Here is a 13,912-nt window from a genome sequence, read left to right on the forward strand (position 1 = left end):
TGAAACATGCATGAAATATATTCTTATTATCTCCCCTTGCATTCTCTTCTGTGGGAGGGTTCTAATTTATAATGCAAGTTAATTGTTGTGATGTTGTGCATGATCCTGTTTTATCTTTCAAACCAAAATAGGGGGTACATGGGATGATACAAGCAGCTCCTCTAATTTTGGTGAATCATTGCATAATGATGGAAAAGGAGGTTGACAGAGAGCTAGTGTAACGGAATGAACAAAGACTTTAAGTTGGGTTTAAATAGTGTTGATTTCACTGGGTGGCCTGGGATAGAATCATGCCTCACTTTATGAGTTTGTTCTGAGGGTTAAAATGCATCTTAACAATTCAGAGTAGTGGCTGGGAACACAGGTGGCACTGCAAGTCAGACAGTGGTTTTCTTTCTTTTCTTTAGCATGGACTCAAGGAGATCCCCGGAAGGTGATCTATCCAACAGATAGTCGTGGGCAGTTCTGTGGCCAGAAGGGAACCATCAATGAGTAAGTATCTAGTAGAAATCCTCTCATTATCTGTATGGCTCCTTGCATGGTGAATTAAACACTGGCCAGAATCCTCCTCTTTTATAGGTTCCAGTGTAGGTATAATGGTATAAATTGCTGCAGCAGATTGCCATCAGTTGTACGCTTGTATTCCTCATTGGGCACCAAGTCTTGCCACTGGGGTACGAAAAGGGGTGACCCTTAAATAGCAGCAGTTTGTCGCTGCAGTTTACACCCTGCACTTACGCCAGTGTATGTAAATAATAGGGCTCTGGCCACTTGGTATGAAGTCAGAACGGGGCATTTTGTGATTGCGTCTTTCCATTTATCCTTATCTTTCTGCTTTCTCTTCTGGGTAGGGAAGAGTTAACTTTGTTTTCTTGGTATGGATTGATGCTGGTCCTAGTGCCAAAATAGCAAAACCTAATATCCTGCTTGTCTTACTCTTGAGGTAGCTCATTAAGCTCATCAAATGAAACGGTAACACCACTATGTGATATTCTGGAATGTTCCTTGATCTCTACATTTGCAAGATTTTGCAGGGCTGGTAAAGCACTCTCCCCCCACACTCCCCCTGCATGTTTGTGGTTAGTTAGCATGGGCAGTTGTGGCTGTTCATGCCATGTGCCAAAATGAAGTCAGGAAACTAACTCTAATTTAGGCAGAGAGACATTCCTTTCCTCTCTTCTCAGCCATGGTCTGCTGTGGATGGTACTTTGGGCCAAACTTGGCAGGGATGAAATAGGTCCGTGCTGACAACCTGTTGGGCTCTTCAACTTTCTCTTTACTCACCTCATCAGCCTTTCCAATGCAGTTGAAATGGGCACCAGGACAACAAATTCAAGTAATGTAAATGTACATGAGTAAATGATGGTATGGTAGGTCTCTGATCATGTGCAGAGTGCATTTTACTCACCATGGGAAAACCACATCAGAATTCTATGGCCGTTGCTTGGCTAAATATTATCACTGGTCAGAGGGCATTCCTCATTTGTTTAAAGCACTTCCAGGACCTTTTGCTGTCACAAGAGATAGCATTAAACACGTATTGGGTGGATGAGAGGAGAGAATAGCATCTGTACTGTTTTATACTCCATGAGTCAATTTGCACCTGCACTGAACATCTTATACGTGCAATAAGATGTTCTTATAGATCTTTCCTCTGCTTTCAGGAACAAACCCTACTTATTCTATTTCAACATCATGAAGTGTGCCAGCCCTTTGGTGCTGCTGGAATTTCAGTGTCCCACAACGCAGGTACAGTTCCATTTGGGCATAGCCTTTTATGTTCTCCCTCCAGATAGGTCACAGTTTCAAGACATTTGCACTTGGTAACTTTAGGAACAACAAAGAAGATGAGAGCTTTCTTTCTTTCAATGATTCCTGAACATAGGCAGGCCAATGTGCAGTGTCATCCGATACCTAATATCTAAAGTGTTGGGGAGGTTGAGAGATGCTTTCACTAGAAGAAAGATGGGGTGCAATAGTGCTGGAGAGCCCATGGCAGGGGGTACCCAACAGCCTTGAAAACTCTGACCTGGTTAACAAAGGAAGTCTGATGCTCTTTTAAGAGGATTCCTTCTTTGGCACACATGTACAGCATTTAACAGACAGTATGCTTCTTGCTTTAGAAATCTTGCTTAAGAAGTGAAATGATTAAAATTTATTTCATTGAGGTGCCGCTTTTATTTGAACACTTTAGACTTTTATAATCCAAATGGAGTTAAATCATAATTACACTGTATTGAGGTCCAGAATCTGATTAATGAGTGGTCTGATACACTCCCAGATTACCTGCCTCCTCCATCATGACAGCAAGAGGAGCCTTATGAGGACAGAGTGCTGTCCTCTGAAGATGCCGGCCACAGAGACTGACGAAACGTTAGGAAGAACAACCTTCAGAACACGGCCCAAGAGCCCGAAAAACCCACAACAGCCTTATGTGTGTTTGTGGGCAGATGTGATAGTTCAGTGGTTCCCAACCTTGGGTAACCAAAGTTTTCTTGGACTGCAGTTCCCAGAAGCCTCCATCATCAGCTGTGCTGGAACCACTGTGTTAGTTATCCAAGTGCTCTGTCGCTGAGCACTCATTATTTTCTCCATGCCAACTCCAAAGTAATTAGACCTATCCTTTAAAAAAAAATTTGGTATGATTAATAAGGTGTATCGTACTATGGACATCTGGTTTTTTGGACGATGTAACAAGCTTCGAAGGCCAGTATCCTATCCACAGGCATAACGGCCAGTATTCCATTCATAGAATGGCATAATGTAAAGTCACGCCAGCATAAATGTGCCAGGTGTTATGTCTGGCTACAAGGAATTGTGCCATGTGATTGCACAATCAGTTGCACATCCCCAGCACAACCAATTACACAATGCACTGACAGAAATGCTTCAGGGATAAGCACAGGGATAAGTGCGGCAGGGATGCCTCAGTAGTTTCATAGTTACTGCTAGTTGTGCAACAGGATTTTGGCCAGTGTTACCAATGGTAGGATGATCCTCATAACAGATGAATTTTGGACTTTATCAGTCAACATGGCTTCTTCTGTGTTGGGTATTTTTATTTTGGTAAAGCAACTTTATTCATTCAGAAGTCTGTTTCCAGAAAATCTTCATGAAAAATCTATGCACGTTAAGAATGAGAATCTATTATTTATAATATAGTCTGCATGCTTAGAGTTTTTGCATAATTTTCAAGTAAACAGAAATTTTTACTTCTTGTTTGGATGCCCCATGTTTCATTACACTGTCCCCTACAGGAGCTTCTTAGATATAAGGGAAGTTAAGCTGTTCTCTTTTCATCATTACAAATATCCCAATAAAAGAATTTCTACATAAAGCCTGGAATATAACATTTAAACCAAACATGCTAAATCTGTTAACATTTTCAGTTCTACTTTGTCCTGAAAACCCACAACAACCAACATATTGTTTTAATATTGCCGGATATTCACTGGGGATGTAAGAGCGCCTTTTCAAAGATTGTGCTAAAGTCTGTATTTCCCCGCTATAATTGTAGCATAATTATGTACTTGTAGCACAGTGGCATTTCTAAAACATCTGCCTTTTTAGTGGATTAGAATTTTTTAAACCAATATAACAAACAAATTAGTTCAGCATTGTAACTAGAGATGGGGGTATTCGTAGGAATTTGTACTGCACATTTTATAAAAGGGCTGTATGTTTACCAGCTAAAGGAATTTTCCCCCATGCTGTAAATTCACTCCAGCTGATGCCTACTAGATAAACAAGGTTTACATTGAGACACTGTGGGACTTCTTTGGCCTCTTTCAGATCTGTGTCAGCCAGTGCCCCAACCAATATCTCACCTACCTACAAGTTTCAACCAGTGAAATATTATCCAAGGACCTCAAGGAATACTATCTGCAGTTTTGTGTTCCAGGATTTAAAGATTTGAAGAAGGTGAGTGTGCCATATGATGAGCAAGATGACAAGGAACCTAGTTGAAATGTGGAGCTGTATTTTCATTTTGTTTTTGTCCCTCTCGGAAGGATTGTAGAATATTGGAGTAGGAAGGGGCCTAAACGGCCATCAAGTCCAACTCTCTGTGTGTAGAATCTCTCTCTTGGGCAAGGAATTAACTATTGCTACCTTCTCTCTTTTAATCCCTCAATCTGTTCCAGAGCGCAACTGAAGTTTTGAGAGACGGTGACTGTCCTGCCATGCTCACTCCAAGCAGGCCCGGTAAGTCTGTCTGGGAAAGTAAGCCAGGGGAGAAGGCCTGAGGACTTGATTCTTGTTTTGCAAACAAACAACCACTGCAGTTGGCACCCACTTCCACAATTGGACAAAATCTGGGTTTTCCACACAGAGACTCCCATTGCTGTGGCTCTGCAGGGATGCTTTTTGCTTTGGCTGGATTTGAGTTTGCAGTTTTGCTCCCTATTTGGTAACTTAGCTTGGTTGCTTTCATTATCTTTCCAACGGCATCGTACCCAACTGCGTTCTTGAGAAGTCTCTCCAAATGTTTAGAGATTCCATTTGGATCTCTCAGAATGGATTAGTTTTCTGGTTTTTGCCTACATAGAGATCACTGGAGTTTGAACTTGCAGAAATTCCCTGAAGTATCAGCCAGCCTCTTCCAGACTAGTGCAAAACCTCAGGGTGCAGTACATGCCTTGCCTTGTGTGTATTTTGGTCACTTATCATCTGAAATGATACCTCTAGTTGTCATGGGGGTAATGAACTGACATGGAGGTTCCCAGCTCACCTAGTGGTCAAAACTGGTCTAGTTTTTTTTTTTTTTAATTAGTTTAATTCCTGGGGAAGTTACCAGAATTGTGTATTGGTGTGTGAAGTTAATACATTTGCGGTAATAAAGGACAGATAGGTAGTTCCCATTGTTTTTTAAAAAATAAAAACCAATGTGTAAGCCGTACTCCATTAGGGTGCTACGTCACTGAGCTCAGTTTCCATGCGCCATTTCAGACATTGCTTCATGCTGAACATTAGGGTTTGTATGTCCGCTACCCCTACCCAGTAGTCACTTTTGTTTGACTAAGATAGGCAAGGTGGCAAAAAAATGGCCTTGGAATGGCCTTCTGAATAGCAATAGACAGGGTACTTCCCGTGGTCCAATCTGTAGTTAATTAATGAAAGTCAGATGCATTATCAATTGATCACACTATTAGACATGCTTAATGGCTTTATATGGTGCTTGAGAGGTCCACAAGTTATTAACATTGAATAGGCGGACATGGTTCATCTATGCTGCCTCTTATCTCTCCCTGTTTCTCCACCCTGGCACCAAGGCTTACACTAGTATGTCAGCTGAGGGAGTAACTCAGTGCTGGACAAAGACAAGCGCCAAAGCCCCTTCCAGCCTGGTAATGTACATAAAAAGCTCAGCACAATCACTTAAACTTTCCTCATCCTAGATCAATCACATCCAACTTGTACTTCCTACCTGTTGCAGGCCTGACTCTCAGCTCCCAGTGGTTACATCAGATACTCAAGCCCAGCCCTGATGGAGTGCATAGCCTGAAGGCATTTTTAGACCCCTGTCCTAAAAGAACTGACTTAGGAAAGTGCTTGATTGCTTCCTGTTCAACCTAGATACAGACTTCCCTTACCTTTCAGCCAAAGATACCACAAACAAAGAGGCCTGCCCCCTTGCATTGCTTCTTTATTTGCCCAGCAGAACTCTTTCTCTGCCAGGCCGTGTGGCAGCTGTGGCTTTCCTCTTATCCTCTTGGCCGTAGGGAGCTTCCTTGGCAGAGTGCGGCAGGGATGTCAGTCTCCCCAGCTGCTCAGATCTCTCTCTCTCGGGGTTGTGATTCATAGTGGCTCGTAGATGTTTACCTGCAATCAGCGCCAAGAAAGGAGTTATCATGGTTGGAAATGAGACTACCTTCGATGATGGAAGTGGAGGTGGAAAGACAAGAAATGTGACAGATCTTGTGGAAGGTGCCAGGTGAGTTGTTAGTAAGTTTGTTTTCTGGGGACGGGATCCGATGAGGATTTAGGAGTGCCAAATTATTCCAGAAGAATACGTTTTGCAGGGTTTCCTTGTTCTTTTTCCATTTCTTTACGTTGTTCTTATTTATGTTGTTTGTCCCCAGAACTTTTTGGTGAAACTTTTTGGGTGAGAGAGTCATAGATGGAAAAATTGTAACAGTAGGCAGTTAGGAAACGGGCTGAGGAAAGCTCTCTATACAATTACAGCAGGTAGCCAGCTTTTAAAAAGTTAGTTTTAAAAGCTGCCTATTAGGACCTCTGTAGAAGCAAAAATGATTCATCTAAGGCTATCATACTTTGGGCACATTAGGCTTCACTACAAAAGACAATAATAGTAGGAAGAAAACAATGCTGAAGAAAGATGAAGGCAACCAGAAAAGAGAGAAATTAAATATGGAATGGATTGACTTAACAAGTTTTCAAATTATAACATGTTCGAAAGTGGTTTATCATTGTCTTGTTCTGCACAGTACGAACAAGAGTTAGCTTGAGTTTCTCTGCTGTTGTCTGCAAAAGATCTTCCACCAGTGTCACCTTCTGCTGCTGTTTCTGCCCAGTAGCTGCCCTTCAGGAATTTCTATGTTCCATTACCACTGCAATTACCAATTCTCTTCCGTTCATGTGGTTGTTAATCCTGAAGAGGGTGGATGATCTTAGTCCGATGTCTCAGCTTTGGGTGACCCTGTTAGCTCATGCCTTGAGTGACTTTGTTAGCAGTCCAGACTTGTAACGAAATCTGCAATCATGATTGGCATTGCTGTCAGCTTCCCAGGCACACTGAACTCCCGTCATTATGCCAAGGTTTGTGTCTGGAAGGAGGGAAGTGTAACTAGGGCTTATGACCACATTAATAAAAAAAAAGTGGGAAAGAGTAGGGGGTTGGGGCAGTCTGATTCACTTTTTTCCCCCATTGAGCACATGACACAAATTAGACTGGAGTCGTTCCCCCCACCCAGGATCTGTAGTTTCCGTCTCTGCTGCTTGGACTTGGACTTCTTAAAAAACAGATCCTTTCTGCTTTCTGTGTGGCCACTTAAATCACATAGACCTAAATTCCCTGATGTGACTTCTCAAGTGAATGCAAGTGAATTTTCATTTCCTTTGCTATATAGTCACACCCTAGCAGTGGCTAAATTGTTCTTAGAACAATCGTTTTTAACTTGCAGTATAGTCCAGACACCTGGAGAAGTGCCATAAGTATTTTAGAGTTTTAATTTTGGATTTGGGGCTATGGGGTAATTATTTTTTAAAAAATCAACATTACCTTTGACTAATTAATTTTGACCTAACATTCTAAGTGATGCCTAAATTTAGCATTGAGGTCCTTTTTTCATTTTCCTATCCCTCATACCAAGTGAAAAATTGTATGTTGACAGTTATCACAAGTCACATATGTATAGAATTGGTGTATTATGGAAAAATGTTCTCAGTTTCCACCCTGCTTAAAAGATGCTTGGAGCTGTGAAAATTGTCTGTCCTTCTAACTGGAATGTTCTGTGGGAACTACAAACTTAGTTTGCTTAGACTGGGAGAGTATCCAAATCTGCAAGAGCTTCTTCCATTTAATTTGGCATCTTGTGTTTGAATTACTGTGCAATACGTGATGTGTGGAGGCAGTGAAAGTGTTCAAAAAGCAGGGTGAGAGTAAGAAACATAGTGGGATGCAGTATTGGGAGAGGCGAGCAGGCTATGTTTTGGGCATAGAAGGCCTGCATTTGAACTCTGCAACTTTCTTCAATGATCTGTGGATCATCAGGTACATTTCTGTCAGGCCAAGAATATGTAACAGAAATTAAGGCTTCCCGAGAATAAAGGAAAACAAAATCAAGATGGTTGACTTAGCTAGTGCTGCTTGCTCTCATTCCAACTCCACTGTTTTAAGTCAGCATAAAACAAACTAAGTACTAGAGCAGTCAAGAATACTAGAGCAAGCCTTCGAGAATATTAGAGCAATCATTTCATAGTTTGCAAAAAGCACTGGGTCAGGTACAGTGGAGCCTGTAAGCCAGGGGCAGATAACAGTGGCTCTGCAGATGTTGGACTGCAACCTGCAGCAGCCCTAGTGACCCTAGCCAGTGATGCAAAATACTGAAAACTGCAGTACAGTAATGCCTGGAGGGCCACAAACAAAAACTACAATTTGGAGCATCCCATCTCCCCCATCTCCCGTGACTATTGGTCAGGCTGATGTGAGTTGTTCAAATATATCTGGAGAACCACAGGTTCCCTAGCCCTCCTCTAGGTGACAGCTAAAAAGTAGCTTAGAGTAACATAGAAGTTAGAGGCGTGGGTGGCCTAGACAAGGAACAAAGCTTTCTGCCGGCCTGCAGCAGAAGAGCAGGGCATAGCCAAAGGTGCAAAGCCTGGCCTGGGAAAAGGCAAAGTGCATGCTTCTATTTGGAGAGTCCACTTCATGCTCTTGTGAGCCACTATATCAGGCGGAATGGAAATGTACCTCCCTTTTGCTTACTTCTGCCTGTTTTCATTTTCAGAAAGGCAAATGTGGTTCTGGAAGCAAGACAAGTGGCTATGAAGATTTTTGAAGATTACACCGTTTCCTGGTACTGGATAATAATGTAAGCAAAGCTGATGTACAGATTGCAGAATTAATCAGTGCCTGGGCTTTCCCAAAGGCAGAATCAGGGGGGAAAAAGTTAAGGAGTGCAATAAAAGAGGTCCTGTTCTCCCAGTGCCTGCTTCTGTAGCATGTGCTAGTTTTTGCTCTCTTGCTTGAGGTCCGGGAGCCTTCAATAGGCTTGTTGTGATCAGCTTCTTAAAGAAGGTGAATTGATATGAGCCAGGCTTGCATTAAAGCATGAAGATGAGGACTTGCTTAGCATTGGGAGGAAAGGGTTCTACATCAATCTGACAGAGCGGCGAGTGTGTTTGTGCAGGTATTGACCTGTGTACAATTAGATCTGGGGTGTCAGCTGACTTTCTAGTGAGCCAGGAGTAGATACATTTTGACTGGTTTGATTTAAGCTGGTGGGTCTTGTTTTGTCCTGCCAAAGTGGGCAGATTGATCAAGCATATGTGGAGTCATATTAAATCATGAGCTTCATATACGTAGTTCATCTATACATCCCTACTTGGAATAGCTTTGCTTCATTAACTTACCTGATTTTGCTTCTATAGATACTGCAGAATTTGAAATCTATTAGGGTTAGAAGGAACAGTGGCAAGTCACTGATTAAGGTTAAAACATACATAGAAAAAAAATTAGAAACAAAACTTCAAGAGAGTGATAGAAATTTGATGGAATAGTTAGCGAAAGAAGAAGAAATAGAAGACATTAAGAATTTAAGGATAGGAAAAACACCAGGAATGGATAGGTTGGGACTGGAGCACTATAAAATTTTAAAAAGATGTTAATACTGAAATTGAGATTACTATTCAATAAGATTATGGAAGGAGAAGAAATTCAGGAGTCTGCTGCCAACTCTCCTCAGACTGAAGAAACTACTTGGATGAGTAGCGAAACATTTCAGCCTAACAAGAAAGAAGTCCAGTTGCCATGACTCAACTTCCAGATAACCATACCTGGATGACTGAGAATCTTCACAGATATGTTGCATATAACTATATAATAGTGAGTGTGGTAGTAAGCACCCATTACTTCCTGCACCTCTTACTCCACCATCCTGCTTCTTTGTGGCATGTAAGATAACTGAACATGGAGACCAGTAATGTTTTTTGCTGAAAAGTTAGCTGAGAACTTCTTTGTGGTTTTCTCTCTGCAGAGGCCTGGTGATTTCTATGGTGGTCAGTCTCATCTTTATTGTCTTGCTTCGGTTCCTGGCAGGGATCATGGTCTGGGTGATGATTGTGCTGGTGATCCTGGTGCTTGGATACGGTGAGTTTGATTAAGCCAGGAATCTGGCATGTAAAGTGGACACCTAATGGAACCTCACAGCCTCTCATCAGTATTAGATCCCGAAGCTACATTTCTACCTCCATCTGTAACTTGCAAACCCTTGGTGTTGAAGTGTCCCCCTCCTCTTATGACAGTGGAGAGCTTGTTCACTGCCACCCAGCTGGTAGACATACACCCTAAATCCATTTGTTAGTCCTAACTAGAGTAGATCCATTGAATCAGTAACACTGATGTAAGTGTTAACTTGCCAAATTGTAATTAAGTGATTCATTTTAGTTGGATCTAACAAGTGGATTTAGGCTAACAGCCCTGTCCCCAGTTGTTTCACTCTTACTGCTGCCTTCCTCTTGCAGGGATCTTCCATTGTTACATGGAGTACGCCCAGCTGAAAGGACAAGCGGGGTCTGATGTTTCCTTGATGGAGCTTGGGTTCCAGACAGATCTCCGTGTCTATCTCCATCTGAAGCAAACCTGGCTAGCTTTCAGTAAGTCTCCTGTTCTGTCTCCCTTAGTGCCTTTTTTGTAAGATAAGCACTCCTATGTGGTTCTGAAAGACCAGAAGGGAGAAGAGAAGGAGGATTTCCTTAGCCTCCATGTATGGGTATGCCGCTGTAACCCTTGAGATGTTATTAGACTAGAACACCTGCGGTCCCATACAGCAGGCTAATGGGAGCTGCAAAGCAGGACCACAGTTGCTCACCTTGATTGACTCAGTTGTTTCAAAAGTCCTTCAGAGTTGGCAGTTTCTGGTTTTCCCTCTTCACAGTGGAACTAGTGTTCATTAGGTTTTGCACGGCACCTCTTCTTCAAGAGTTTCCTTCCCCGCACACCTCACTCTGTTTTCTCATCCAGTGATCATCCTCTGTATTCTGGAAGTTGTCATCATCCTACTGCTGATCTTTTTGCGCAAGAGGATCCTCATTGCCATTGCATTGATCAAGGAAGCCAGCAGGTGAGGTTAACATGAGGATGGGCCACATGGATTTTCTTCAAAGGCTTGGCTTTTACACACAAACACACACACACACACACCCTACACCCCCCACACACATGCTTTCAGTTCCTCAGGATCAGTTGTTGCCTCTGATCCTTTACCAGTGGAAAATCTGGCATGACCACCAAGCATTAAAAGATAAATGAAATGGCTCTAGACGTACTTTTCTTCTCTTGTCTAGAAACAATTAGATAAAGTGCCTATTTCAAATACAAAGTGCTACTTTTATTTGCAAAGGATTGCAAGACATCCCTTTATTACAGAATTGTGACATGGGAGTAGCAACAGTACACAAACAAGATAGTAGCATGTTAGCTGGAATTGAAAAATGATTTGGGGTATAGGTGTGTCAAGAAGCCAGGCCACACCTGGTAAAGTATGCAGTAGGCTTTGTTATAAGTGAGGCCTTGAAATTGACTCCCCTCTTTCTGATCTCTTTGGCAGGGCCATTGGTCACATCATGACGTCCTTGCTGTTTCCCCTCTGCACTTTCTTCCTCGTGTGTCTTTGCATTGCTTACTGGGCCAGCACAGCTGTGTATCCTTCTTCCGCTCCCTTGCCCCACACTCTGGTCTTGGCAAACAGATGACTGGGGCAATCCTAGCAAGCTGACTGTTTCTTAGAGGCTCAGCGAGCCAGGTGGGAGTGGGCTGTAAAACTCTATAAAGCAGAGCTCCTTGACTGCTTCCAGTTTCTTGTCTACCTCCAATGAAGCTGTCTACAAGGTGTTTAACGAGACAGAATGCAAATATGCTGGAGAGACGTGCAATCCAGAGGTGAAAGCAATCTAAAATTGTTACTAATGGAACAGTTTCAACCACCTAATGGGACAGGGGAGATGTTTCCAGAATTACTGCCATGCTTTCTTCATGGTACTGCTCCTGGAAGATAGTTCAGAAGCCACAACTGTGTGTAGAATGGAGCAGTGAGCCACCTATTGAATCTGAGCTGCTGGAAGCATCTATGGGCTGCCCATCCCACCTTCATTTCCTCTAACCTCCTGGGTAATATAGATTCTGGCTCACGGTACTCTGATGGATTTGGAGCAGAGACGTTCAAAACGTTCCCTGCATCCTGCCAATCTATCCACAGTTGTATATAGATTCTGAGAACAGAGGTTTTAAAGGCGTTGCATTTGCATGATCTTTCTGTGGAAGATCGGTAATGTGTTCACTATTGTTTAATGGGCAAGTTTTAGATGTGGCTTTATATTTTAGCTGTGTGCTTAAAACTGTCTTCATTACTCTAAGATATTAAATCTTACACCATGTTTTGAGACAAGTTTACCTATTTGGACTAAAAATCAGGGAGTTGCAGTCCAAAAGGGAAACTTTTCCATGTGGGGTATGAAATGATGGAAGCTCTGTGTACAGTTGTAGTGCAAAAATGAGTTCTGATCCCTGTAAATTTGCAAAACATGTAAGGGTTACTTTGGACAAATTAGTTTGCACTCAGCCTTACTTTGCCTGTCAGGGCTGTTCCATGGATAAAAGGAGAGAAGCCCCATGGCCCTTCCTGAGTTTCCCCACAGTAGACGGCATGATAAAATCATGGTCCCATATTTTTTTAACATTGTAAATGGCAGGAGGAGGAAGAAATCTTGAAGTGAAGGATAACTGGACAATGGAGTTGAGTCTTTTATTCCTCTGTTTATACTGGGTGAAGTCTGTCGGTTCCTGTTATTTTTGCAACACCCAGAAGCCCCGAATTAACAAACGGTGGCTTTTGCCCCATTGTCCTCCTCTCCAGCAAGAGGCATCCAAATGCCCATGCCTGTTTCTGAGGTGAAACAAAGAGCCACATGTGATCGTTCCTTCCCAAGGAGCGTGCCTGATTGGGTCTATCACTGCCTGGGCCAGGCAGAGTTTAGAAAGTTACTCTTTCTTCCCTCCTTTCAGACTTTCAATACTTCCAACATCACCAAGCAGTGCCGAGATGCTCGTTGCCAGTTTGCCTTCTATGGCGGTGAGACAGCCTATCACAAGTACCTCATCATCTTCCAGATCTACAATGCCTTCATGTTCTTCTGGCTAGCCAATTTTGTCATTGCCTTGGGCCAAGTCACGTTGGCTGGAGCCTTTGCCTCCTACTACTGGGCCTTCAAGAAACCTGATGATATGCCGGCCTTCCCTCTTTTTTCCTCCTTTGGCCGTGCACTCAGGTAATAAAGGAGCCTAAAAGAAGGGGAGGGGGGCACGTGTTTATTGTGGACAGCCAGTAGCCTCGATCTCTGGAAGAAGAGAGAATGGTTTTGTGGAAAATCTGGATCCCTGGCAGGAATTCTGAGTTATTATGAAACCTCCATTAATGCATTTTCTCTGCCCATAATTTTCCCTGGCAGGTATCATACTGGCTCGCTGGCCTTTGGATCTCTGATTCTTGCTGTTGTCCAGATCATTCGTGTCCTTCTGGAATACTTGGATCATAGGTTGAAAGGTACTGGATGGGGACAGGTGGTGCAGTAGGCATGCTGAGAGGGAGGAGTGGCCATGCGTTGGTCAGGTTGGATGTCATCCTGACGTGACCTGGCCCAGTCATCCATCTTCAAAAGTTTTTCCTGGACTAGGTTTTTGCCACTGGCAAAGTAACTGCAAAGCCCTAGGGCTCCTTTTTGATTATTAAACCACCCATCTTATAATTTCACAGAAAGATTTTTGAATCCTGGGTTCCTGCTGGAGGAAATGCCTAGTTCAAGACATTGGTTAGGTTACTGGCTAGAAGTTTCACCCAACAGAACCATAGTTGTGCCAAAAAAAGTTAATTCTGCAATTCAGTGATGTAGATGTGTTTCTAATACCCACTTGCTCAAATCAACATCTTGAAGCGTGAATTTTTGTAATGTCGGGAAACCTTTCGCCAAGAACCTGTAGGTATGTTTCTCATGCTCTATGCTTCTTTTTGCCTGTATTCAGAATATGAGCAAAAACAAAGCCAGGGAGAGTAACAGACCTGCAGGTCAAAAGGGAAAGTACTACAGAAAGTTCCCCAAGAGATGAGTGCCCCAGCCTCTCTACGGGAGCTTGGAGGGGTTACTTCGGGAGAGCCATGTTGATCGGGACATTCTTGAA

At 42.8% G+C, this 13,912-nt stretch overlaps 1 protein-coding gene across 4 annotated transcripts in view; it reads left to right on the top strand.

The window, feature by feature from the left end:
- Positions 1-13,912, top strand: part of SLC44A2 (solute carrier family 44 member 2 (CTL2 blood group)) — a 54,700-nt gene that overhangs the window by 28,866 nt on the left and 11,922 nt on the right. For all 4 annotated transcript variants that reach the window (XM_020791574.3, XM_020791575.3, XM_072991644.2 and 1 more), the window contains exons 4-16: positions 408-492; positions 1,665-1,749; positions 3,793-3,921; positions 4,143-4,203; positions 5,803-5,932; positions 8,469-8,552; positions 9,717-9,829; positions 10,204-10,335; positions 10,703-10,802; positions 11,289-11,381; positions 11,536-11,620; positions 12,743-13,005; positions 13,186-13,280. In XM_020791574.3, the coding sequence (XP_020647233.3) occupies positions 408-492; positions 1,665-1,749; positions 3,793-3,921; positions 4,143-4,203; positions 5,803-5,932; positions 8,469-8,552; positions 9,717-9,829; positions 10,204-10,335; positions 10,703-10,802; positions 11,289-11,381; positions 11,536-11,620; positions 12,743-13,005; positions 13,186-13,280 (1,455 nt within the window). The remainder of the gene's footprint in view (positions 1-407; positions 493-1,664; positions 1,750-3,792; positions 3,922-4,142; positions 4,204-5,802; positions 5,933-8,468; positions 8,553-9,716; positions 9,830-10,203; positions 10,336-10,702; positions 10,803-11,288; positions 11,382-11,535; positions 11,621-12,742; positions 13,006-13,185; positions 13,281-13,912) is intronic.

Source organism: Pogona vitticeps, chromosome 2, assembly GCF_051106095.1.
Source record: "Pogona vitticeps strain Pit_001003342236 chromosome 2, PviZW2.1, whole genome shotgun sequence".
Lineage (NCBI taxonomy): Eukaryota > Metazoa > Chordata > Lepidosauria > Squamata > Agamidae > Pogona > Pogona vitticeps.